Source organism: Lepisosteus platostomus, chromosome 15 (assembly GCF_059453375.1).
Source record: "Lepisosteus platostomus isolate fLepPlt1 chromosome 15, fLepPlt1.hap1, whole genome shotgun sequence".
In the NCBI taxonomy this organism is placed as follows: Eukaryota; Metazoa; Chordata; class Actinopteri; order Semionotiformes; family Lepisosteidae; genus Lepisosteus; species Lepisosteus platostomus.
Window position 1 is genome coordinate 4014312 of NC_142625.1, and position 24483 is coordinate 4038794.

At 39.0% G+C, this 24483-nt stretch overlaps 1 protein-coding gene and 1 long non-coding RNA gene across 3 annotated transcripts in view; one reads left to right on the top strand and one right to left on the bottom strand.

Annotated features, from left to right (window-relative positions):
* LOC148647708 (uncharacterized) overlaps positions 1-24483 on the bottom strand; it is a 52584-nt gene that overhangs the window by 18848 nt on the left and 9253 nt on the right. The window lies entirely within an intron of this gene.
* LOC148647709 (polyunsaturated fatty acid lipoxygenase ALOX8-like) overlaps positions 1-24483 on the top strand; it is a 36676-nt gene that overhangs the window by 402 nt on the left and 11791 nt on the right. The window contains exons 2-9 of the mRNA XM_088607665.1: positions 5654-5849; positions 7792-7873; positions 9665-9787; positions 10270-10376; positions 10845-11017; positions 19344-19487; positions 20358-20558; positions 21599-21685. Coding sequence (XP_088463791.1) covers positions 5654-5849; positions 7792-7873; positions 9665-9787; positions 10270-10376; positions 10845-11017; positions 19344-19487; positions 20358-20558; positions 21599-21685 — 1113 coding nt within the window. The remainder of the gene's footprint in view (positions 1-5653; positions 5850-7791; positions 7874-9664; positions 9788-10269; positions 10377-10844; positions 11018-19343; positions 19488-20357; positions 20559-21598; positions 21686-24483) is intronic.

Consider the following 24483-nt stretch of genomic DNA (forward strand, 5'->3'; position numbering starts at 1 on the left):
TAATTATTATTTAAAATATTGTTCACAATATAAATCTTTCTTTCCTTTTAACATTATAGGGAAGGGAAGGTCCTAATTCACTTTCTTGTGAGTTTTACTGATGTCATAACTAGATATGAATTTGACACGCAAGTGTTCTGTGATGTTTGTGTTTAGCTGTGAAATTATATTAAAAAGAGATCTGAAATGCTACGGGGAAGTGTGGAGTTTGGTCTTCGTAGCAGACACTATGGTAATAAGGTGAACAGTAGTTTTGTCACACATTCTGAATAGTTGCATCTGTAGTTTAGTAAGAGCTGTATCTGTAGGGAGACTTTATTAGACAAAACTTACATAAACTGCAGATGCAGCTATTCAGAATGTGCATCAAGACTAGTGTTCACCATACAATATGTTAGGTGCACTGTGCAGCAGTACGATTTGCCTGGCAGAATTTAGATTAGTTACACTGGTGGCTCGAGAGTGAGGCGGACCTGAAGCTCAAGTGAAGCATAATGCACACACTGAAGAAGAGCATTCCACACACGCCCCCTTATTTCTCACCGTAATTTGTCATATTTTGAGAACGTCTTAAAGAGCTTTAATGTTTTTATAATCCCCAAGCCACAATCTTGTGCTACTTTCACTTAGCTGCATGGGAATGATCTGCAACAGTGGTTCTCACCCTTGAAACACAATGTCCCCCTTCAGTTAACACAACACCAAAGCTCCCCCTCAGTATATAATACATGATTTTATGTAAACATTCTTTAAATTATTTTACTGCAGTTGTTATTTGTGAATTTACATGAAAGAAACAGATTGAAAGAAAAAAAAATGAAATAATGAAAGAAAATAATAATGAAAAAGAAAAAAAAAAGAAAAACATGTTTTACCTTAAAATAGTTAAACAGAATAAAGGTAGTCAGATCCCAATTCCATTTTAAACTTCAGTTTATGTAATTTAAAAGGTCACCTCCAACATTATTAGCCAGCAGCCATATCACTCTGCAACTCACAACTGGCAACCCACTGAAGCTCAGCAGGTGTGAGCCTGGTCAGTACCTGGAGAGGAGACCTCCTGGGAAAAACTAAGGTTGCTGCTGGAAGAGGTGTTAGTGGGGCCAGCAGGGGGCGCACACCCTGCGGTCCATGTGGGTCCTAATGCTCCAGCATAGTGACAGGGACACTATACTGTAAGTAGGCACTGTTCTTTGGATGACGGTAAAACCGAGGTCCTGACTCTCTGTGGTCATTAAAAATTCCAGTGGGCCTCTCTAAAAGAGTAGGGGTGTAACCCCGGTGTCTGAATTTCCCATTGGCCCTTACCAATTATGGCCTCCTAATTATCCCCATCTATGAATTGGCTTCATTACTCTGCTCTCCTCCCCACTGAGAGCTGATGTGTGGTGAGCGTTCTGGCGCACTATGGCTGCCGTCGCATCATACAGGTGGGGCTGCACATTGGTGGTGGAGGAGGGGATCCCCATTACCTGTAAAGTGCTTTGAGTGGAGTGTCTAGAAAAGCGCTATATAAGTGTAAGCAATTATTAATCATCAACGTTTTCTCTTGTGCTGCACATTTGCCATAAGTTTTGAAATTCTCAACACTGTAGAAAAAAGAGGGCAACGTGAGTCACTTTTGACATCAAGTGTGTTTTGGTGCTTATTTTTGATTCTCAAAAGTGCAGAAAATCCAGCCTCACACAAATAGGCAAGTGAAAATGGAATGAGGATGCTCAGAGTTTGCTCAGCTAATTTTGGGTAGACAGAAAATGATTTCAACCAAAACGTAGCGATATCTCCAAAGTTATCGTCATTATTACAATGAAACACTGAAAGAATGTGTATCTTGGCTCAATTTGTAGCCACTAGAGTGGATATTATTTGTTGTGACTGTGAGATTCAGTGCCTGTAGAAACTCTGCTAACAGATTATGTGGCAAACAGCCCTGTTTCCTAAAATCCCCCAAAAAATGACAACCAAAGTAAATTCATTCTTCTTGAAAGGTTTATTTTTTTTTCATAAAATAACTGTGATCAGATCAAGCTGAAGACTGTATTTACTTTGGCTGCCTTTTCCTTGGATTTGGGCCCTACGCAAAACCAGTAGGAGTCATTGTTGGACTACAGGAAAGCTAAATCTCATGTCAATATAGCACTCAGCCATGCAAAAGGCAAAAGCCAAATACACGAAAGGGCGAGAATTGCAGTTGTCTAATATCCACCCTGTAGAGGGGCCTTTAAGGTATTACAAACTATAAGTATAAGCCCTCCCCCAACCCCTGCAAAAAATGACCCATCCCTTCATTTTTATTGCAGGTTTGATAAGCAGATTTCATAAGGTTCCTTAACAATGGCTCATCATGCAACCTGTTATCTCCTTAAATCAGTAACACCTCACCTCCCCCCTCACCCCATACCCATCATCCCTGCAGCCACCTAAAATCTCTGAATCTCCAAATTGTGTCTCTCCCCTTATTATCAAAGAACAGGAGGTCCTTCAGCTTTTTGCAAGCCAAAACTGCAAGAAGGCTGCTGGTCCATATCTCGTTTCTCCAAATGCCTTGAAGCACTGTGCTGCTCAGCTCTCCCCAGTGCTCACAGACTTACTGAACCAGTCCTTGGACCAGTGCAGGTCCTTGCCTACTTCAACTCCTCTACTATCATCCCCGTTCCAAAGTTTTATCGGCTATATACCAGTTGCACTTACTTTGAGCCTGAACCTCCAAACTATCACAGATTCAAATCTGAATGCCCTTACAATTTTCATACAGAGTCAGTCAGTGGGGAATGCAGTTTAAAATTGCCTCCACTAAATCCTGTAACATCTGGAATCTCCAGGATCATATAAGAGACTCTTTGTCGTTGATTTTAGTTCTCCATTTATCACCAACATCCCAGAACTCCTCTGCAATGAACTGTCTCATTTAAATGTTCTCCGCCACATCTGTCAGTGGATCATCAACTTCCTAACAAACACAAGGCAACATGTGTGAATGGGCTCCTCTTTGTCAGACTACTTATCTGTGAATACCAGTGCACCTCAAGGCTGTATTCTCTCCCTGTATCCCAGTGACCACCTCCAGCATCTCCCCTGTCACACTACTCTCTACTACACTCAGGTTTGCAGATGACACTGCCTTGGTGGGTCTTATCAGCAATGGAGATCAGATCAGATACAGAAGGGCAGCAGGAGTCTGGCAGCATGGTAGCCTTCAGCTCAAAACAGTGGAAATGTTCACTGGCTTTCAGAAAAACCCTCCAAAACCCATCCCCCTAGAAACTAACAATTTGCACAGTAAGTATGGTGGAGTCCTTCAAGTTCTGAGGAATTGCCATCTCTAACACTCTCCAAAGAGATGCAAACGTAATCAGCATAGCAAAAAAGTGCATCAGAGATGATATTTCCATCACTGAGAGCAGTGCAAGCTTTTGTATAAATTGTACATTCATTATTAACTTGTTTTCTATTTATGTTTTTGCATCAGACAGCAGACCAAACTCCTTGTACGTGTAATGTACTTCACAAATAAAGTGATTTTTTGCACACGTAATATCTGTTGTACACAGAACATCAAATATAGCGTCCTGGGGCTGTTTCGCAAGTGAGATTATTCAGTTAGATGTACAGTATAAAAAAGAGTTAATTGTATAGTCTGTTTTGAACGCAATGTGTTTTGTTTTTGTTACATACACATCTAAGTGATAGGAGGAAACCAAATAAACATAAAAAGACAGTTTGTTCTTTCTTTTCCTGAAGTAATGCATACATAATGTAAAGAATATGAGTCAGGAGAATGATGTGTTCCTGGAAGCATGAGACATTTAAGTCAGTATTTTAGCTTACTGAGGTACCTTGTTTCCCACAGATTCAAAATACTTTAATACTTTAAAAGTGCTGTCTCTCTCTCACTCCCTTGCCTATTCTCTCTATCTCAAATACTTTTAGTTAAGTGTGGTTACGCTTTGAAAAAAAACATAAAAAAAGATTACTGTTGATAGCCAGAGGTGGGATTTGAACCCGAGCTCCTGGAAGTAAGAAGGAATAATTTTCAGCTCAAAAACCAAGTTGGTGGAAAATGACTGTGCCCTGCTCTTTTAGCTGTTACAAATGACTAAAAATAAGCTTTGGTGTTAAATTAAATGAAATTTTGGAATATTTAATTAAATTATTCCAACCAATAACTCAGTTAATCAATTATTTTTATTCAAATGCTATTTATTTACCATTTAGACAGAACTTAATTTGTTATAAATATTAATACATGTTTAACCTACTGTGGTATATAAAAATGAAGGTGAAGAACACAAGTTAATTATTATATTTATTTTTATAAATAGTCTTTATTATTCTGTTAAGAATTCTACCACTGAACCAGCAATACATCGTTCTGGTAGTCTGGGTATCTGATATTGGTATTTGTGTGGCTGTGCACTGCAGCTGTTTTGGCATGTAGCTGCGGAACTTTGAGGATTCACTGCACCAACTGGCAGTTTTAGAGAGGAGTGCAGTCCTGCACAAGTTTATTTGAAAATATAAAATATAAAAAATGCCTTGACACACATCAGTGTGTATGATTGTGAGAGAAGGTGATCTTTGTCATTCTGCAGCACTTGTGGTAAACTGCCTGACACTGTGCATTTTAAATGGCTACTGTTCTATGGATGTTAATAGGCCTGGACAATGGGTACACCATATCAAAAGCCCAGGTCCAGACATCCTACAAACTGAATTTGTGCACAGCCATGTAATGTGGCAGGGCGTCTTGATAAACTTTTTTTAAAAGAAAAAATAACTATTTCTCCTTTAGATGTTTGACTTTACCAGACTCTGAAACCTATATCCTAAGTTTTAAGTATAGTACACCTCTCCCCTATATTAAACATTATATACTATAATTATTGTGAAATAATGTAATATTATGTTGTAATATCACTATAATATTTTTCTCCATGGGGCTATAAGACTTCTGTAGTACCCAGATGTAAAGTACTAGCATAGCCCCTCAGGAAAACAGACAAATAAACACTGGTTAAGCAGAGCATTCCTCTGTACAGCTATAGTTTTTGTTTCTTTCTGTCTGAGTGAAAGAACAACACAGCTTTGAAAGTGTTCAACCCAATCTATAAAAAGATGCCAGAAACTATATGAAGCATAACATTCTTGATACAGGATGTAGCATTGCTTCAGGAATAGAAAAATATCCTTCAGTACAAAATAAGAAAGTAAAACAGAATACAAGAGATTATGCCAACATCTGAATTCAACAAAAGAGGTGTGCAACATGCTCCATTCTCCCACAACCCTTTGTGTAAAGAATTGCCTCTTGTTATCAGTATTAAATGCTTTTCCAAGTAGTTTTTCATCTGTTTCCTCTGGTTTGTGTATCGCTGTTGACTCTGTGAGAGGTAGCAGGTCTGATTTGGCAAGGATTTGGAATACTTTGGTTAAGCAACGGAATCTAAAATGGACTTTCCTGCAACACTCTGGGAGAATCCATTGGAAAGGATGCTACAGTACCATGATGTGAAAACTAGAAAACTACATTCAGGAGTCAGATCCATTATCCACTATACATGTACCATCTTGGCAAAAGACTCCACATAGAAACAGAAGTACAAATTAAAAAAAACATCTAGTTATGATACTGTACATGTGTGTTTCTTTACAGACTGACGTGTACTATTTAACTTGCAAAAAACACCTGGGAGAGATTGTGTTGATCAGGCTGGAAAAGTCCCCCATTCTCGCTGGAGATGACTGGTTCTGTTCGATGGTGACAGTGGAGTTTGAGGAGAAAACCTACAACTTCCCCTGTTACAGATGGCTGAAGGAGAAAGAGTGCCTTGAGCTGAGAGAGGGCAAAGGTATTCATTCGTTCTTATAAATAAAAGACATTTCTGGGTTTTAAGAATACAGGTATTCAAATGTTTTCTACTGTTTAATGTTTTAATGTAAACTTAACTGAAAATAATGTTTTCAGCAGTTTATTTTACTGTTTAGACTGTGATTGTGACACTGAGCACATACAAATAGCAGGAACTGGAAGTTGCTTTTGGGGTTATTCTGAGGGTCGCTAAATATCTCATCACATGACATCAGTGCAGTCACCTCGTAGCTTGATGTTGCAAAATCTCAGAACCTAAGCATATCGGGCTTTGGTTAGACATCTAAGATGTACCGTATATGGTGTTTGTGGACCAGTGGGTGGCACTTTACCTACTGGTCCACAACAAATTTGTAAAATCTGTCTGTACAACAAATGTTTAAAATCAATGCCCCAGAATCAAGAACATGGGTACAGTTTTGCTGGAGATGTCATCTTTCAGATGCGTTGAGGAACACAGTCCAGACTACTTGGTCATCAAAAATCAAATATCACTGTTTACAAAAGTAGAGGAGAACCTTTCAGAACTTTACAGAAGTTCTGATGTCATGATTCATTTCCACTCTGGGTTTGCACAATATGGCCTCTCTAAAAATCCCCCTTACTTCACTTGGTGGGACAATATCTCTTCTACATCACAGCTGCTCTGCAGAATGGTTGCTGGGTGGTCCACTACATTTCTGTGTTGGATGGTGTGGGTCTCCTCTATTATGTATCTTTAGAATTAATTGGAAATCATCCAATTTACTGTATAGCTTGTCCTGAACTAATGTGAAGCAAGAAAACTACTCCCCCTTTGACAACACCAAAGAAAGGTTCAAAAGAATGAACACATAAATACACAATAAAACCAATCACAACACACAGATCACTAACATAAATCTTAACAAAATGTCCTTATTTTTAAACAATGTACATGTCAATGCTTCTTCTTAAATGGTTGCTTCCGCACTTGCGATAATGCACTTGTGCGCCTTGACTGAGGCATGATATAGCCAGCCTGAATTCAGCTTTGGTCCTTCAGCAGGGAAACACAGAAGCCTCTCCACTCTCCCATGCCCATCTGACAAATACAGAAAGAAAGACAGATACATCCCACACACAAACGGATCAGTGCAATAAAGGAAATAATCTGAATCCATGTGCATGTGAGGATTTTGTTTGCTAACAGGTTTCAACAGGCACGGAGCAAATATGAAGGGAAATGCATATAATGTATGTAGCTTGTATGAGTGATGAAAACTAGCTTAACTGTGTTTGAACCCACAGTAAGCTAGCTAGTAAATGGAAAACTGTAGTGAAATGGATTCATTAGTGCTGCCTGAAATGTGAGCATTCTACCACTGTAGGGACTAAATGATCCATAATTTATTCTAAACAATCCAGAACATCTTATTGATTTGTGAATACTTTAGAGCCACACACCTGCTGGGTTTCATTCCAGCCGAGCTCTCCGTTACACAATCTAACCCTTCATTGACTTAACAATAATTAATTGAATGTGATTAATGTGAACTGCTTGTTCCCATCTCTTAAAAGTTTCAACTTTAACCATTGTGTGTTGTAAGTGTAATAAAATCCCCAAATTGTGACTTGAAACAAAATATTTAATATTTTGATATTTCATAGTACCTTCTTAGATCAAATAAGGGTTCAATTCTAACGAAGGTGGGATGGAATGAAAACCAGGACTAGGATTGGGAATCACTGGTTTAAAGCAAAAATGCCATCACTTGTTGCATGTAGTTATTCACCAATAATATTACTCTTTAAATGTGAATAATGCCACAAAAAACAAAACATCTCAATCTAGCACTGTTGCAGTCTAAAATCAGTATTGGAACATGTTTAGCAATACTAAACTTTAACTTTAATACTAAGGGACGTCTACACATTAAAATGTCCTCTGCATTGTCTACCAGCTAAGAAACCCCAGGAAGATAAACTTCCCATCCTGCAGAAACACAGAGAGAGTGAGCTGGAGAACCGCAGGAGCAGTTATCGGTAGGTATGATAAAACACAGGTCTGTGTGGAGCAAACAACACAGGTACACACTCCCTACAAAGTATCCTGTGGTGGCTTATTGGGCATTAAAGAAAAATGAATTACAAATCACTGAATCAGGTCAATATGAATACATGTCATGTTATTTGCCAAGCCGCTTTATATCATACAGTGCCGCAGGGAGCCTAGCTGGCAAGCAAAGAGCGCAAGGCAGGGTACACCCTGGACAGGACGCCAGTCCATTGCAGGGCAAGTGCAAGCCAATCATACATGGGGACAGTTTGGAGGCCACGGTAAAGGCTGAGGGGGGAAATTTGGCCCGGACACCGGAAAAACTCCCTACTCTTATTGGGAAATGCCTGGTCATTCAATGACCACCGAGAGACAGGACCTCAGTTTAACGTCTCATCCGAAAGACGGCGCCCACAACAGTATAGTGTCCCTGGGGCATTAGGACCCACACAGATCACAGGGTGGGTGCCCTCTGTTGGTCCCACTAACACCACTTCCAGCAGCAACCATAGCTTCCAATCCAGGTCCTGACCAGGCTCAACCCTGCTGAGCTCCAGTGGGCAGCCAGCTGAGAGCTGCAGGGTGGCTTAATATGAATACAGTAAATGTTACTTGAGTTAATTAGTACTGTTCGTTTCATTCAGTTCCATGGCAAGAAATCTGGGAATACCAACATTGCGCTGGTTCATCACAGTGAAAACACTAGCCTCCTCATATAATGAGACAGGTGTGTAGATGGACATGTTTTCAGAAAAAAGGCCAATTCAGTTTTTAAAACGGAGAACTGAAGAGGAGGGAAATGAAAGCTGAAACCTGCACCTTTCTCATAAATTAAACACGTTATATTCTTCACCACATTAATCAAATTGATTTTATAGAGCACATCTTCCCAACTCCAAAAACTAGACAAGAATCCCTGCCCAAAGAGACCCTTCCACTGAAGGACAGAAGACCCACACTGGGAGCTCCTCAACTGCCCTGTGAAGGCGTGTCAATGCAGTCGCCCCTTTCCCATCATGATCAGAAACCAGAGCACCAATCTCCACCGTAACAGTCTTGTCTGTTCCTGAGAAACCAAGAAATAGACAACTGGGTCTTGTGGTGTCTCCGGGAGAATGATGCCTACATGTATAGTGCAGCTACTCCACAATCACGTTTTGCAGTCCTTAATAGAACGTCTGGTTGGTTCCAATTGAATTTAGCTACCAGTTTCTAATGGTCAATGGTGCTAACCAGTAATGTCTACTGGTAATCTAATGATGTTTTGTCCAGTTCTCCAGGGTGAGCCCTTGAGTATCCCCCCTTATGCCCAGTATCCACATGTCATCTCATCCCGAGTGCTCATCCAGCTCCACTGTCCTGAGCTCCAGACATTCCAGCATCAGTTTCGGGATCTTTTTCCAAGCCCATTGATGGCTAGAAACAAAGTCCAGCCTAGATATCAATTACTGAATTCTGGTGTGAACATCTGCAACGCAGGAGGTCACTGCAATCATCTCCTTTTCAATGAAGAAAAGGGGCTCACCAACCTGCTGAACAGAGCAGCCATGACAGGTTCATCAGCTTCACCGGTTATGAAAAAAAAGGAAGAATAAGTGTGTGTACCATGATTTATTCTGGTTCCACCCATCTAGGATGGATTCAAATAACTTCAGTGTGGGATAGCGAGAAACACGACCAAGTGGGGACTGGTAATGAAAGATACAGTCTCTGGTCTCCATCACTTCATCCCAATCACATGACCCTCTACCACTTTGTTTTAAATGTTTCTCCTACAGCTGGACATCTAAACTGGAAAATGTGCCAAAACAGGTGGACTTTGGGTCACCAGAGGATTTGCCCTCAGAGGTGCAGTTTTCATTCATCACAGACAGTGGATTTCATTTTTCACGCAGCAAAATGTAAGACCTGTTTTTTTTAATTAATTTATTCTCCACTTGCTTAAAAAGATGTACAGGTACTTTCTTTGGTTTGAAACCTGGTTATGCAAAATTGTTCCTCAGTTTCATCCTTACAGTTTGGGTTTTAGTGACCTTAAATTGCTTCTTTAAACCAGATGACCTATAAGACTGCCTTTTATGTGTAAGAAGTCATAAACACAGACACCTGTGATGCCCTCATTAGGGCTCGTCAGCATAATACTAATAAAGCTGACAAATGAAATGAAAAAGGACATTCAAATGACACTTCCCACGTCCAGCTTTCTGGTTTGTGAGAGGTTTTAAAAACAATTTTCAAAAATTCTGAGAAGGTTCCATAGTTAAAAGAAACTACCTATTCTTAATACACACATCTACCTGAAATGTTGTCCTAATAAGAGATGACTACATATGGTTACCGCAAGGCAGGCTCTGAGATTTATCTGACCATTTCATTCTCCCAGTCTAGCGGAGCTTGGCCTGGGAGGGATTGTATGTCCCGGGGGGTCCTGGGAAAGTATGCAGTTTTATGAGAAATTCTACAAGCACTGCAAACAGACAGATGTGTCAGGTACTGTATAATCTGAGTGATTGTTTTAAAAATTAAAGCATCATAATCACATCATATTATGCCGAACTACCTAATTTCCTAATGGGTAAACCATCTAAAATGTTTTTGGTGAGAATGGTTCAGTAAATTGCCAGACTGTATAAATGTACATTGCTTGTTATAAAAGCATTAATAATGCTAAAATGCAAAACAATCCCATTTACAATTTAGTATTATAACACTAAATTGATCTCTCTCTGGGGGCATTTTTTTCCCTCAAGTATAGTTCAATCATCAGTTGCTCAAAGAATATCATCTTGTAAGATATAATGGGTAGTATAACTCCCATAAAACAATAACTTCTGACTCTGGCCACAGCAGCTAAGGAGAACTTGAATAAAATCAGGGAGCCCTTGCTTAGCAATGCAAACCCACTTGGAGTGCCAGTACTTTTTTCTTGAATGTAAAACATATTTCTTGTTAATACAGAGAAAGTGCAACGTAATTGGAAGGAAGACTGGTTTTTTGCATACCAGTATCTAAATGGCACCAACCCCATACTGATCAGACAGTGCAAACAGATCCCCCCAAACTTCCCAGTTACCAACGACATGGTCTGTGAATTCCTAGAAACGTCCAGCTCCCTTCAGGAAGAACTGGAGGTGAGTATGACTGTCACATGGATTAATACATATTTTTGAATAAAGATGACCTCTACTTTATAATAATTAATTAATAATTGCTTACACTTATATAGCGCTTTTCTGGACACTCCACTCAAAGCACTTTACAGGTAATTAGGACTCCCCTCCACCACTACCAGTGTGCAGCCCCACCTGGATGATGCGACGGCAGCCATAGTGCACCAGAACGCTCACCACACATCAGCTATCAGTGGGGAGGAGAACAGAGTAATGAAGCCAATTCATAGAGGGGGATTATTAGGAAGCCATGATTGGTAAGGGCCGATGTGAAATTTGGCAAGGACGCCGGAGTTACACCCCTACTTTTTTCGAGAAACACCCTAAGATTTTTAACAGTCAGGACCTCAGATTTTTACATCTCATCCGAAGGATGGCACCTGTTTACAGTACAGTGTCCCCATCACTCATCACTATACTGGGGCATTAGGACCCACATGGACCGCAGGGTGAGCGCCCCCTGCTGGCCCCACTAACACCTCTTCCAGCAGCAACCTTAGTTTTTCCCAGAAGGTCTCCCATCCAGGTTCTGACCAGGCTCACACCTGCTGAGCTTCAGTGGGTTGCCAGTCGTGAGTTGCAGAGTGATGTGGCTGCTTTAGTGCTTTTTAAAATCATAAAAAGTTACAGAATAAAAAATTGTAAGAGTTGTTAGTTTCCAACCTTTTCTAAGGTTATCTTTTGTAGTAAACAGAAGTAAGTCAGCAATACCCAGTGAACCTCTTTTCCTGGAACTGCCTCTCCGATCTCTGTGATGCCACACAGAGTGACACTCTCCAGGTTATCCCATAACAACACACCAGCCCACAACAGCCCATTTGGAAAAAACAGTTTGCAGGATTTTTTTCCCTTTTCCCCATACTCTTCTCCAGAAATAGTGTTGCGTTTCAGCCTCCTTTCAGGCTGTTAACCTCATTCTTTACCTTACCAGCAAGCCAACATAGCAGGGACCAAAACTGCACCACCTGACTACATTTTATACATTCAACATATAACGCAGCGGTCACGGTGTCACATAACACCCTTATTCACAGTCTCCGGCTTCTCAACCTCACACCGCAGACACACAACTCACAACTCCCTGGCACCTCAGCCTTGTGCCCTGGGCTGTCCGCTTGTAGCTGCCACTGCACCACGGTCTTGTGGCCCCGGCGAATTCTGCATTCACACATGCCCTGCATCACTAACAGGTTCCCCTGAGAGACCTCACTGTCTCACACACAGCTCAGAGCTGCTGGCTGACCTTGCACTCCACACCTCTGTGTTCCACATACCATCCTGTGAGAAGTAACACCTTTCTCATGCCCCCCACAGGGTAGCACAGCACATCCTGGAGTCTAACCAGAGGCCTGTATATAGACAGAAGCCTTCTACCACCCTGTACTTCACCTGTAGCTTGAGGGCCTCTCTATCACACACCTACACTGGTTCTCACAAGCTACCAAAGGTCAGCAGCTTCTTTCACTCTGTACTTCCCTTTTAGAGTGAAGGTCTCCTTGTCTACACTAATGCACTCTGCACTTCACTCATTAACTCACTCGCACATCTGCTCTTTTACTTATACTTATTATTCTTAATTTACACATGGATTTCCATTCAGTCAGGCCTCACACACTGCTATGCAGCCCTGCAGGTGAAATCGCCCTTTTCAGTTGATACACCACCGGGTGGTTATTAAAGATGCATGGATGAATCCCTACTGGGGTCCTAGACCATACTTGCTCCCCTTCTGGTGGACAACTGCTGCTTTCTTTGCTTGCTGGCTTTCCCTACAACAGCACTCACAAACAAAGCCGCCTGCTGAATACAGGGGCTGCAACACATCCCCAGACTGCTCGCTCACATCGCACTAAAACACTACTGCAGCTGTCAGGCTCCTACTGAAGAGGTGGTTGCTACGGAGCAGTACATCAGACTGAGAGCGTCTCCAGAGCACACAGGCCAACACAGACCTGCTATCTCTATTTCTCTCTCAGTTTTGGCCTGGACAGTCTCACTGCAGTACCAGTACATGAGTTAAGTGAATACAGATACAGCCATTCAAAATGCACAGTACAAACCCCGCGGTACGGTAAACTACCCACAAGCCACCGTAGGGCACCACAGTAAGTGATTGGCTGGCCAAAATGACCGACAGGGGCACTCGTGGTGCATTGGTTGGTAGTGAAAAGATTTAATCATTTAATCTTTTTACTGTGCACATTTTAATCTGCTTAGTTTTGAATATTTATTTGGAATTTTACCACTAAAGGGAAATTTTAGTAGCTGAGCATAAAAAGAAGAGGAGCATAACACATCTGAAGGTCATAAAAGATATTAATTTAGGAACATAAACATTACTGTATGTAAACTATACTGTGTATGGCTGGTCTTGGTAGTTTAAAGAAAAAATAAACACCAGTCTTCCATTTCTCCCTAATCATTTTAAGCATGAAAGTTTTATGAAACGGTACCCAAATATGCGATTGCTGTAGAATTAATTTTAATTTAAAAAAATTATTTAACACGAAAATTAAGCTGTTTACATCTTCTGCCTGAGAACAGTCACCCGTTGCTACCCAACGCAGAAACACAGCCACTAACTAGCAAAGAGAGGACATTAGTTAGCCAATATGATAAAGAAATAAATGATTATTTTATTTCTTTTGCACATTTATTTGAACATTTCCATCGATTGTACAAGCACTTGGAAACTGTCCAATCCCTAGTTCATCAGGCATTTTCTTTTACGCTGCGGGCATTCTCCCGGTCTGGCGCCGGTCTGTGTCTTCTAGGATATAATGCCAGCGAACTCTTGTTTTTATGTCCACCACAACAGACAATCTCCTTTGCTTTTAACCGAGCGTTTAATAATTTCCTAAAATGAAAATGATTTACTTTATTTCCCTCACAGGATCAATAAAAGTATCTATCATCTATCTATATAAACTATTGGACAGAATTCTGGGGTCTCCCCATACCAGAGATTACGGTAGGGCTTCAGAATGGTGATTGGCTGACACCATCTGACACCCCTCTGATTGGAGAAAAAAGACGTGCTGGTTTGCTATACATACTGTACCAGGAAGAGGATTTCTTTCTATTCGAAACGTGTATTTTAAAAGTTTAATTAAGAAGTAAAAACCTTACAGCGTACACAGATTTCTAAACTGATCAGGATCGTTATCTTTGTCTTATGCATAATAATGTTCACCACTCTGTCCAGCAAATTAATAATAAACTTTCTTTTATATAGCGTTTTAAACGAATAAGTAATTAGATTGCTCATAAACCTAATCACTTATTCTACATAGACACAGCTTAATTGCTCTCTGAAAATGCCTTTTCTTTTTATTTAGGCTCAGATTTCAACTATAGATCATATTATTAATAACCATAATAACGACCAACCAACAAAAACAACCATATTAACATAATTCCAACCAAAAACATAGATAACAACCACAATACAAAATCAAATATATCAAACCATTAAACTCTCTCAAATTCCTCCAATTACCATAATCCCGCCCCTTATGCAAAACCAAACCCTCCTCCCATCCCAGTTTATCCTTTTATTATAAACAAAATCCACCTCAATTTTCAACATAAAGCATTACACAAAATCAATACCTCAACACTCCATACCCAACAACGATAATTCACAAACAGCCAGAACATGTAACTCCACATTCCCAAACAGACCTCATTTCCATAGCCCCGCCCCTTATGCAAAACCAACATCCCTCCCCTGTTCTCTCTCTCCGCTGGCATTTGTAATCGTTTTTATTTTTAAATAAATTTTAGCAAAGTCATGTATTTTAAAAATCTTAAGATTTCTATATTTATGTCTTTATTTAGTGGTTTCATAAGTGACAAAGGCTAAACTTTCTTGGAAAAATGTATTTTATGTAAACCATGTTTGCTATTAATTCATTTAGGGCTAGAATATGTTCATTGTCTTCCAATGAAAGAAGGGTTCTTTTCCCCGTAGTCGGGTTGACATTAGAAGCTTGCCACGCCCGGACTGTTACACCAACGCATTAGCATGTTAAAGCGATTTCATTGAGGAGCCTAGCTTTCTTAACTAGTAAGTACTGTACTTACTGGGTTTTGGAGGGGGGGAGGTGTCTTTCGCTGGAAATCTCGCCTCCTTCTATTTTGGAAATACCTGTGAAACCGGTTTAATTCGTCACAGCCAGCACTCCGGCAGAGAGGGGGGTTGTATGCAGTGTATTGGTATACAGTAGATGGGAAAGCCAGAGCCGACGCCGGCCATGTGTTATGCTCTTCGTTAATGTGTAAGCCGTAATACATCATTATATCTCATTTTGTATTTCTTAAAAAAAAATTGTTTGGCCAGCCTTACAGTATTGTTGTTATTGTTTTTAACCTGTAAAGCGCTTTGAGGAGCCACCTTTAAAGGCGCCATATACAATAAAGTTCATTATTATTACTATTGTTAATTTGCTGGACAGAGAGGTGAACATTATTACACAGAAGACAAAGATAGTGATTTAGGTTGCATTGTGCATTGTGTTGCTGTAATACAGTTTTAAATAATTAAAAGTCTAAACATTATCAGCTTTATTTATGGGTTTTAAATAAAGGCGATTTAAACGCAATTTAAATCAATATAAATGTTTGTATTGTAACGCATAGGTGACTATTCATTGTTATTAAAATGACTTAAATTCGATCATGTTGTGATATTTAGAAATATGCATTTGTTTGGTGTGAGTGAAGTTTTATTTAATCTCTGAGCCATACTGATTCTTATGGAAGCCAGTTTCCGCCAGGGAGTAAAAAAAAACACACTATGGTATTCTCTCCGATGCAGTGCAGTTAAAAACATATCTCTGATGCTGTTCCTAAATGAATATCATTTATGACCATCAGACGCTTTATGCTCCTTTTCTTTTTCCAGTGGATTGAACAGGGAGAGGCATTTCATGATGTACTTTTCACTGATGAAACAACAGTGGCTCTGGAACAGTTTTCAACTATTTCGTTTATAAAAAGGGGAGATATGTACGCGTTACTGAAGCTAAAAGTTTAGCCTTTGTCACTAATGTAACCACTAAATAAAGACATATAGAAATCCCTACATTACAGACTGTATATGGCTGGTATTGGTAGTTTAAAGAACAAATACACACCAGTATTCCACTTTCTCCCTAAACATTTTAAGCATCAGAGTCTTACATGTGGTTATTTCGGAAACATTTGTACGTGCTCCTTCTGACCATGTTACTGTTAACCGTTACTGACCATATTAAGTTTAAGTGCCTGTGGGCACTTTTCCTGTCCGTGGGGAGTGGACCGTCTTTCATTAGAAGGTTAGTCTGTTCTACTCTGAGAATGTAGAGGGGGTGGAAAGTGCCCGCGGTCATTTAATTAGTATTAAAATTCGCACTGATTCCCTTGCGAAGATACGGACATAGGAATATTCGTGCGTGGTAAAAAAAATGGCATAAAAACGACAAAGTGAAGGCGTGAAAACATTCACAATGTACTTTATACACAAAGCAAGTGTTCTCACAACTCTAGGAGGTTTCGTGAAAATGCTACAGGCGTGCCAAAATCGTTTTTTAAATTCAAGGTGACTTTACCGCGGTTTTCATTTTCAGATTGTGAATCAAAAAAGGCATTTAATTAAACACGCGATTGCAATTTTAATCAATTACTGTATTGATTGAAACACACATTCTGTACAGATACAGTACAGTCACATTCTCCTGTCGTCCAGTGGTGTAAAACGAATTAGCAGGTGATTGAGATAACAATGCACCGCCCACTGAGTGGAATGTTCTCATTTGTTCTCAAGTGTAAAAAGAGGTGATAATTCTTAATAATTCCGTGTCGCATTTACTAACCTCTTCAGTTTATTCTGCCAGACAGTACATGAATATAATTATATCGTTATTAATTTGTTTAGATACGCAATTCCATATTATATTCCCTGTTAATAAAATTCTAAAAGTATGCGTTTGTTAGATAACAAGCGAATTCACAGAAAAGGTTAAAAGACTATCACTTTTCACAAAGTATATAATCCTAATATGGTCAGAAGGAGCACGTAAAAACATTTCCCAAATAACAACATGTAAGACTTTGATGCTTAAAATGTTTAGGGAGAAATGGAATACTGGTGTGTATTTTTTCTTTAAACTACCAAGACCAGCAATATACAGTACAGTTTACATACAGTAATATGTTTATGTTCCTAAATTAATATCGTTTATGAGCAAGTGAAAGGCATGGTGAATCGGAGATTCTCAAGAATTACTTTGTATGATTGGAAACGAATGCGTGATCGGACCAACTAAATGCTACGGTGTTACTTTTTGTCAATTAAAAAATAAACTCTTTTCGTTTACAAAGACGGTTACAAAGAATGTGGACCAGGGTAATACTTTGAGCTTACAGCTTGTCCAAGGTCATTCATTATTAATACTATTAGTAATATCTTCGGTAAAGACTTTGATGCATAAAATATTCCTGCATAATTAAAATATTTATGATAAAGGTGGTAGGTTGTGTACTTTTGTCCAACAGAACAATCTTGCTTTTATAAAATATACCGCCTTTTTAATGTTTAATGATTAACATACTGTAATACACTGTTTAAATTTAAAAGTCTAAAGAGTATACAACTTAAATTCTTAATTGAATAAAGATTGTCCCTCAGCAGTGATCGGGATTCGAAACCAACGTTTTCTGGTGACAGCTCAAATGCTGTACAGGAGAGGTTAACCTTTATTAGCTCCACCTGGCGGTTTTACAAGGTGATTCCGGATACTATTAACATAAACTAATTTGCATACGGTATGATGCGGTATACTGCGACACGCCCACCGTGTTATACTGCAGCATACCCTGCTTGTTTTGAATGGCTGCATCAGTACATAAAAAACCTGGCCCCTTACTATCTCTGGCTTGGCCAGGTATTCTGCTGCGCCCTGCCTGTGCCAGGTAAACTACATACTGTACTTGTATGGCACTGACTCCCCGTCTCTCCCTCTCTGACTGCAGCGAAGTATGCAGTTTACACTTATATACAGTAAGACCGCTCACAGCTGTAGCTCATCATACCTCCTACAGCTGCCATCACTGTGATTGTATACAATGATTGCTGACAAACACTAGATACTGTGTATAATGTGTATAAACACTGTATAATGCTTTATGGAATTGTAATGGAGAATCCTAATGTTTTCAACTGCTCTCAACAAGTCGAATTAGCAAAACAAATAAAAGTTCAGGAATTTACCATTTGTAATTTGCTTAAGAGCTGAAAGCAAAAAACAGGGAAAAGTTCTAAGTCTTAACACCCTACATTTATTACACATAATAGATAATACTGAAACATACTGTAGGGATTGCACACAAAACAAATATACATGGAAGCATACAAACCACTGAAACTTACAGTATTATGGGTGGGTGACAAATAAAATGAATCTTATCACAGTTTAAGATTCAGTCCCAGACAGCCAAATGAAACACTTAGGTGACAGGTGTAGCACCCGTCAAAAAAAAAACAGCAAACCAAACTTTGCATTATACTGTAACTTAAAATCCTTATTTCAAATGAAGGAAATATAAAATTATTTTGTCTTTTCACTCTCAAAACCAAAACAAAATAAAAACAGCAAAGTCTGAACACTTGGTCTGTTTTATATGACTTTTTCTAGGAGCTAAATAACAAATCACCTAGATTTTGTTAGAAAGTCAACAAACAATACCTCTAATTTATACCCGTTTTCCTCTACTTTTAATTAAATCTTCTTGCTGTCAACTTTCTCCTTTCTTCACATATCCTTTCCCATAATGCTCTTAGAACTGTCTTTTTAAAGGGCTTCTGATTCTCTTAAACCGTCTGTAATACCAATAGATCTTAAATATTCATTAATCATAACATCTCTGGACAACCCTGGCCAGGACCTGGTGGTGTGCAACTAGGGATAACTTGATTTATGTAACTTATCTGGTCTTAGCAATCTCTCTCCCCCTCCAGTGTATCACACAGCTTTTTAGAGAGGGACAATTTAGGAGCTAGTCATGTCAAGTCAGCTTTGGATGTTGAGAGGAAACCAGATGAAACCAAGAGGGATCCCAGCTCCCTGGATCGAGGAGACAGCAGCGCCAACGTCTATGGCACTGTTAGTGTATTAGCATTTCAATTTGAGTGTGAATCATGGTCAGTGTCTTGAGTGCTAGGAGTCTTGGGTTGTCTTGTTTCCAAACAAGTACCGTAGCAACTCCAGTTTGTAAAGACAGCAAAAGTGTTATTGTGTTTCTACAGAAAGGTACTATCTACCTGGTGGACTACAAACTGCTGGATGGCATCCAAACCAACACCATCAACATGAAGAAGCAGTACCTTGCTGCTCCACTCTGCCTGCTGCATCTGAAGAGAGAAGAAATCCTGATGCCCATTGCCATTCAGGTGCCAGACTAACTGCAGTTACTCACTTGTCTAAAATGCTTGAAAATCTATATTTCCAGTATTATTCAAGGATAAAATAAAGTATTTGGTGAAATTAAGATGAGTTAATTAATTAAGAGAGATTAAGAGACATCTTTTCTTTTTTAAATTAGTTCCATCCACCCATTCTCAGTTAAAATGGCCTGCTTCTGGACATATGCGGTTGAGATTAATTGATATAGGACTTTTTTTCATTAAAAGTAAAACGTCTAATTTCATTTTAAAAGGTAATGTTTTATAACGAACTCTAGTAGGAAGTGCTTATTCCAGTTCAGGGTCACACAGGGCAGCCAGTGCCTATCCCAGCAAGAAACAGGCACAAAGACACCATGGACCAGACCCTCTCAAGGCCGACACAAACACAGAGATGCTCACGTTCATAACAGGGCCAGTCTTCCCAGAACCCAATTAATCTACCAGTATGTCTTTAGACCGTGGGAAGGAAGCACCCAGAGGAAACCGACACAAACAGAGGGAGAACATACAGTACAAAGTCCGTGCAGATTCCACCCCACTAATTGAACCCTGGGCCCCAGTGCTGCAAGGCAGTGAATGCCAATCACTGCACCACTGTGCCATACTAGACTGATTATATGTTTTGTTAATTATAAATCCTATGCTAGTTTATCAATAATACCATTAATAATGAATAAAAGGTCTGGGATTGGGTTTTGTAATTCTGTTACCTAGGCATCATGGTATAGTCAAGGATTATCTGTGTGTACCGTATGTACTGTATGTACTATCTTCAAGAAGTGAAAAATATTAGGTACGCTGAATAATATGAGTCCTACAGTATTTATATTACTGCATTATAATTTCTTGTTATAGCTCAAGCAGAAGGCAGGACCAGAAAACCCCATATTCCTGCCCAGCGACTCTGTCAGCTGGCTCTTGGCGAAGACCTATGTGCGCAGTGCTGACTTCAACTATTTCGAGTTGGTTACTCACTTGCTGCGAACCCACCTGTTGGCAGAGGTATTCTGTGTTGCCATGCTCAGGCAGTTACCCTCAGTGCACCCTGTGTTCAAGGTACTGTTACTGTGTTTTTCTGATATCCAGCACAAACATTGTGCATTTTGTATTTGTGTTTTGGATTTGCTCCTGTGTAAGGATAGTCTTGGAAAGTGTTTCAAAATATTTTTTTACAGTGTTTGTTAACTACATTTCAGTATGTTACGCAAAGACTTCCTGTAATAGCAAGGATCTGAAATAAAACAACAGCCAATAACAGATTAATTTTTTTTTTCAGTGTCAGTCAAGGGGAGAGAACCCCATTTAAAGGTTTTATTATTTTTAGAGGAAATCGAAATGCATCTTGTATTTCTTGAAAGGCTACAGGTGATTATTGGCAGTATATCAGGGAAATTATATATTGAATTTTGTGCACTGACCAATACCACTTCTGTGATGGTATAAAAAATTAAATTTATACCTTTAAGGACTTATGCATTTTGTCAACATTTTTTCAAATCTATTTATTGTAACAGATGTTGAATTTAAAAAGCCATTTATATCATAGTGAATAATCAATGGAGCTGGAGCCCATCATGAATTGGGTGCTAGTTGATGTGGTTCTGTCTTGAGGATCACCTAGAGCTGTGAATTACATTTCTGGGTTGAAACTAATAGATCTATCAAATGTACCCTGAGTTCAGTCTTCTGGATACAATGTTCTGGTTTAAAAGCAGAACAGTGCTATGGATTTAGAGAACATCACCCCCCTATTTCCTCAGTTAGGACCTAGTTGCAGGCAGGATCTCTGTGCAGCACCCCAGTACGTTCCCCAGTATGATAAGGGTTTCCTGGAAAAGCTCACTAGATGGATTGTCAACTGCCCTGTTTGACACTAGGAAGAGTGTTTTTCAATAGCAAGGTACTTTTCTGACTTTTCAAAAGATGCCAAAAGAGTAGTTAGAGGTAATACAGCATTGCAGAAGTACAGTAGTATTAATGTGATACTTACATGTCAGACAATAAAACATATCGTATACCATTGCCTCAGCTAACAATGTTGTTGCTCTTCCTTAATTCGTTATTGATTAAAATGTCTTTTCCGTTTCAATACGAAGCTCCTGAATCCTCATACACGATACACCCTTCACATCAATATTATAGCTAGGAATGATCTGATGGCCACTGGAGGAGTTTTTGACCAGGTCAGTCTCTACTGCTGTAAATAACTATTGCAGCTGCACTGCATTGTTTTATTAACAGTTAACAGCAATACAGCTAATGCCTGGTAAAGATTCATTTAAAATGTTAAAGAATCAAACCCATCACAAATCATAACTTGCCAATATCAAAATGCTTGGGCTCAACATGAGGGTGGGCAAACTACAGTGCCTTGCAAAAGTATTCACCCCCCTTGGACATTTTATTGTGTTACAGCATGGAACCATGATGTATTTAACTGAGAATGTTTGCCACTCATCAACACAACGTACTCTATAATGTTAAAGTGAAACAAATCCAGACATTTTACTAAATTAATTAATGTAAAAAACAGAAAATAATTGAATCCATAAGTATTCACCCCCTTGCTTTGACACACCTAAATATAAAAAACTAAAAAAGCCCAAAGGGGGTGAATACTTTTGCAAGGCACTGTAAGGTCTGTGGGTCACATTATTCTGGTTTGTGTCATATTTCATAATCCTTAATATTTAATTGTGGTATTAATTATGTTAATTCAAGTGTCGTATTAAAAGTTAAATACAATTCCTGTAGGTTCTGTGGTTTTGAAGGACAGAAAACAATTTTTCACCAAGCCTGCTAATTATATTAGTACTTGGTCTTCCCAAGAATGGGTATAGACAGCTTCAAAATTAAACACAAATTTATAGGTTCAGCAAAACACTGCAGCACTTAAAATGCTGGGGTTCATGACTTCACAACAAAATCAGCTACCCCCCAAGTATCTTACATACACAGTTACTCACAAACAGATCGTCTCGTAAACCAATGCAGTCTGGTTTACTGTAGCTGATGGTTCACAGCAAGGCTGCAAATACAAGCATGATGGAGTCTAAGCAAGTATATTAACTATAGGGGAGAAACAACACAAACGCAACATACAGATGCAGCCATTCAAAATGCGCGGGCGATACCGCATTATTTTGCGGTGCCCTTTACGCAGTCTACCGCGAGTTACCGGTAAATACCGCTAGTTACCGTAAATTCTCCTATAATACCGCAAGCAAAATAATAATATCCGGAATTTCCGCAAGCTCCGGAAATAAAGCTCAACCTCTCATGTTTGAGCTGTCGCCATCAAAGTCTTTAACGAAGATATTACTAATAGTATTAATAATGAATGACCTTGGATAAGCTGTAAACTCAAAGTATTGCCCTGGTCCACATTATTTTTTTCATTGACCGTCTTTGTAAAAGTAACACCACAGCATTTCGCAATCACGCATTTGTTTCCAATCATGCAAAGTACAGTAATTTTTGAGAATCGATTCACCATGCCTTTCACATGCTCATAAAAGAGATTGATTTAGGAACATAAACATATTACCGTATGCAAATTGTACTGTACATATACAGTATGTATATGTATATTTAATGTCTTTACTGTGCCCGTTTAAGTATTGAATATTTATATGGAATTTTACCACTGAAGGGAAATCTTAGTGCTTGAGCATAAAAAGAATAGGAGCATACTGTAACGCGTGTGAAGGCCATAAATGATATTAATTTTGGAACTTAAACATACAGTATATGGCTGGTCTCGGTACTTTAAAGAAAACATACACACCAGTATTCCATTTCTCCCTAAACATTTTAAGCATCGAAGTCTTTAACTAACGTGATACCGGAGTCAACAAGCATACTTTTTAGAATTTGATTAAAAGGGAATATAATATGGAATCGCGTATCTAAAGAAATTAATAACGATATAATTATATTCATGTACCACAACACAAGAATAGTACACGCTGTACATTGTCTGTTGCAACGTAAATTGCAAAAATGCACTTGGAATCTGTCCAAGCCCTACTTTGTCAGGCATTTTCTTTTACTGCAACGGACATAAAAACTCCCTTGCTATTAACAGAGCGTTTCATAGTTTCTAACTATGAAAATTATTTAAACTGCAACACTTATCATTCAACCAGAGCTCGAAATGTCACAAGGATCCTCTAGAGCACAGCAAAGACTGTATTAAAAGAATCGCGTATCTAAAGAAAATAAGATATAATAAGATATAATTACATTCGTGTACTGCGACAGGGCTGTGTAGGGCTGTTTCACCTCTCTCTTCATGTGACTCTATTCAAAAGCCATTAAGCAAAGAGGGGATGAGAAGAGTGACAAACTAGTATACTTTAGATCTTTGTTTCTGAACCGGGGAAAATCTGATCATGTTTCTCAACGTTTTATGATATGTCGCTGTTGTGAATGTCTGTGGAGTGTATCTTATTTGACTGTCTGTCCTTGCTCTCTCGCTCGCCCTCCCCCCCTCTCTCCCTCAATTCAATTCAATTCAAGGTGCTTTATTAGCATGACAGATGGGTACAATCAGTGTTGGGTATTTACTTTGCTTTGAGATGCCACTTTTAAAGGTGATCTATAAAATCAAGGCTTTAACTTGCTTTAACTCCGCAAGTCTGAGTTCTCTTGTCTGTCCTATCCGAACCGAAAGTATTACAATATGTATCTTTATAGCAGGTGGTGTACAACTTTTTAGCATAGATTACACTTTTCTAAAACGTATTTGAAAAATAAAAACGATTACAATCTAATCTTTCCACATTTGATCCCAAGAAAAATAAATCTAACCGGGGAGAAAGCTATGCTGAAAGTTTATTAAGATGCTTAGAAGACAAAGATATCAATTTATCTTGCATTTGTCTGATTGTGAATCAAAAAACACATATATTTAAACACGCATTTACGATTTAAATCAAAACACGATTCAAATCAATATAAATGTTTATTTTGTAATGCC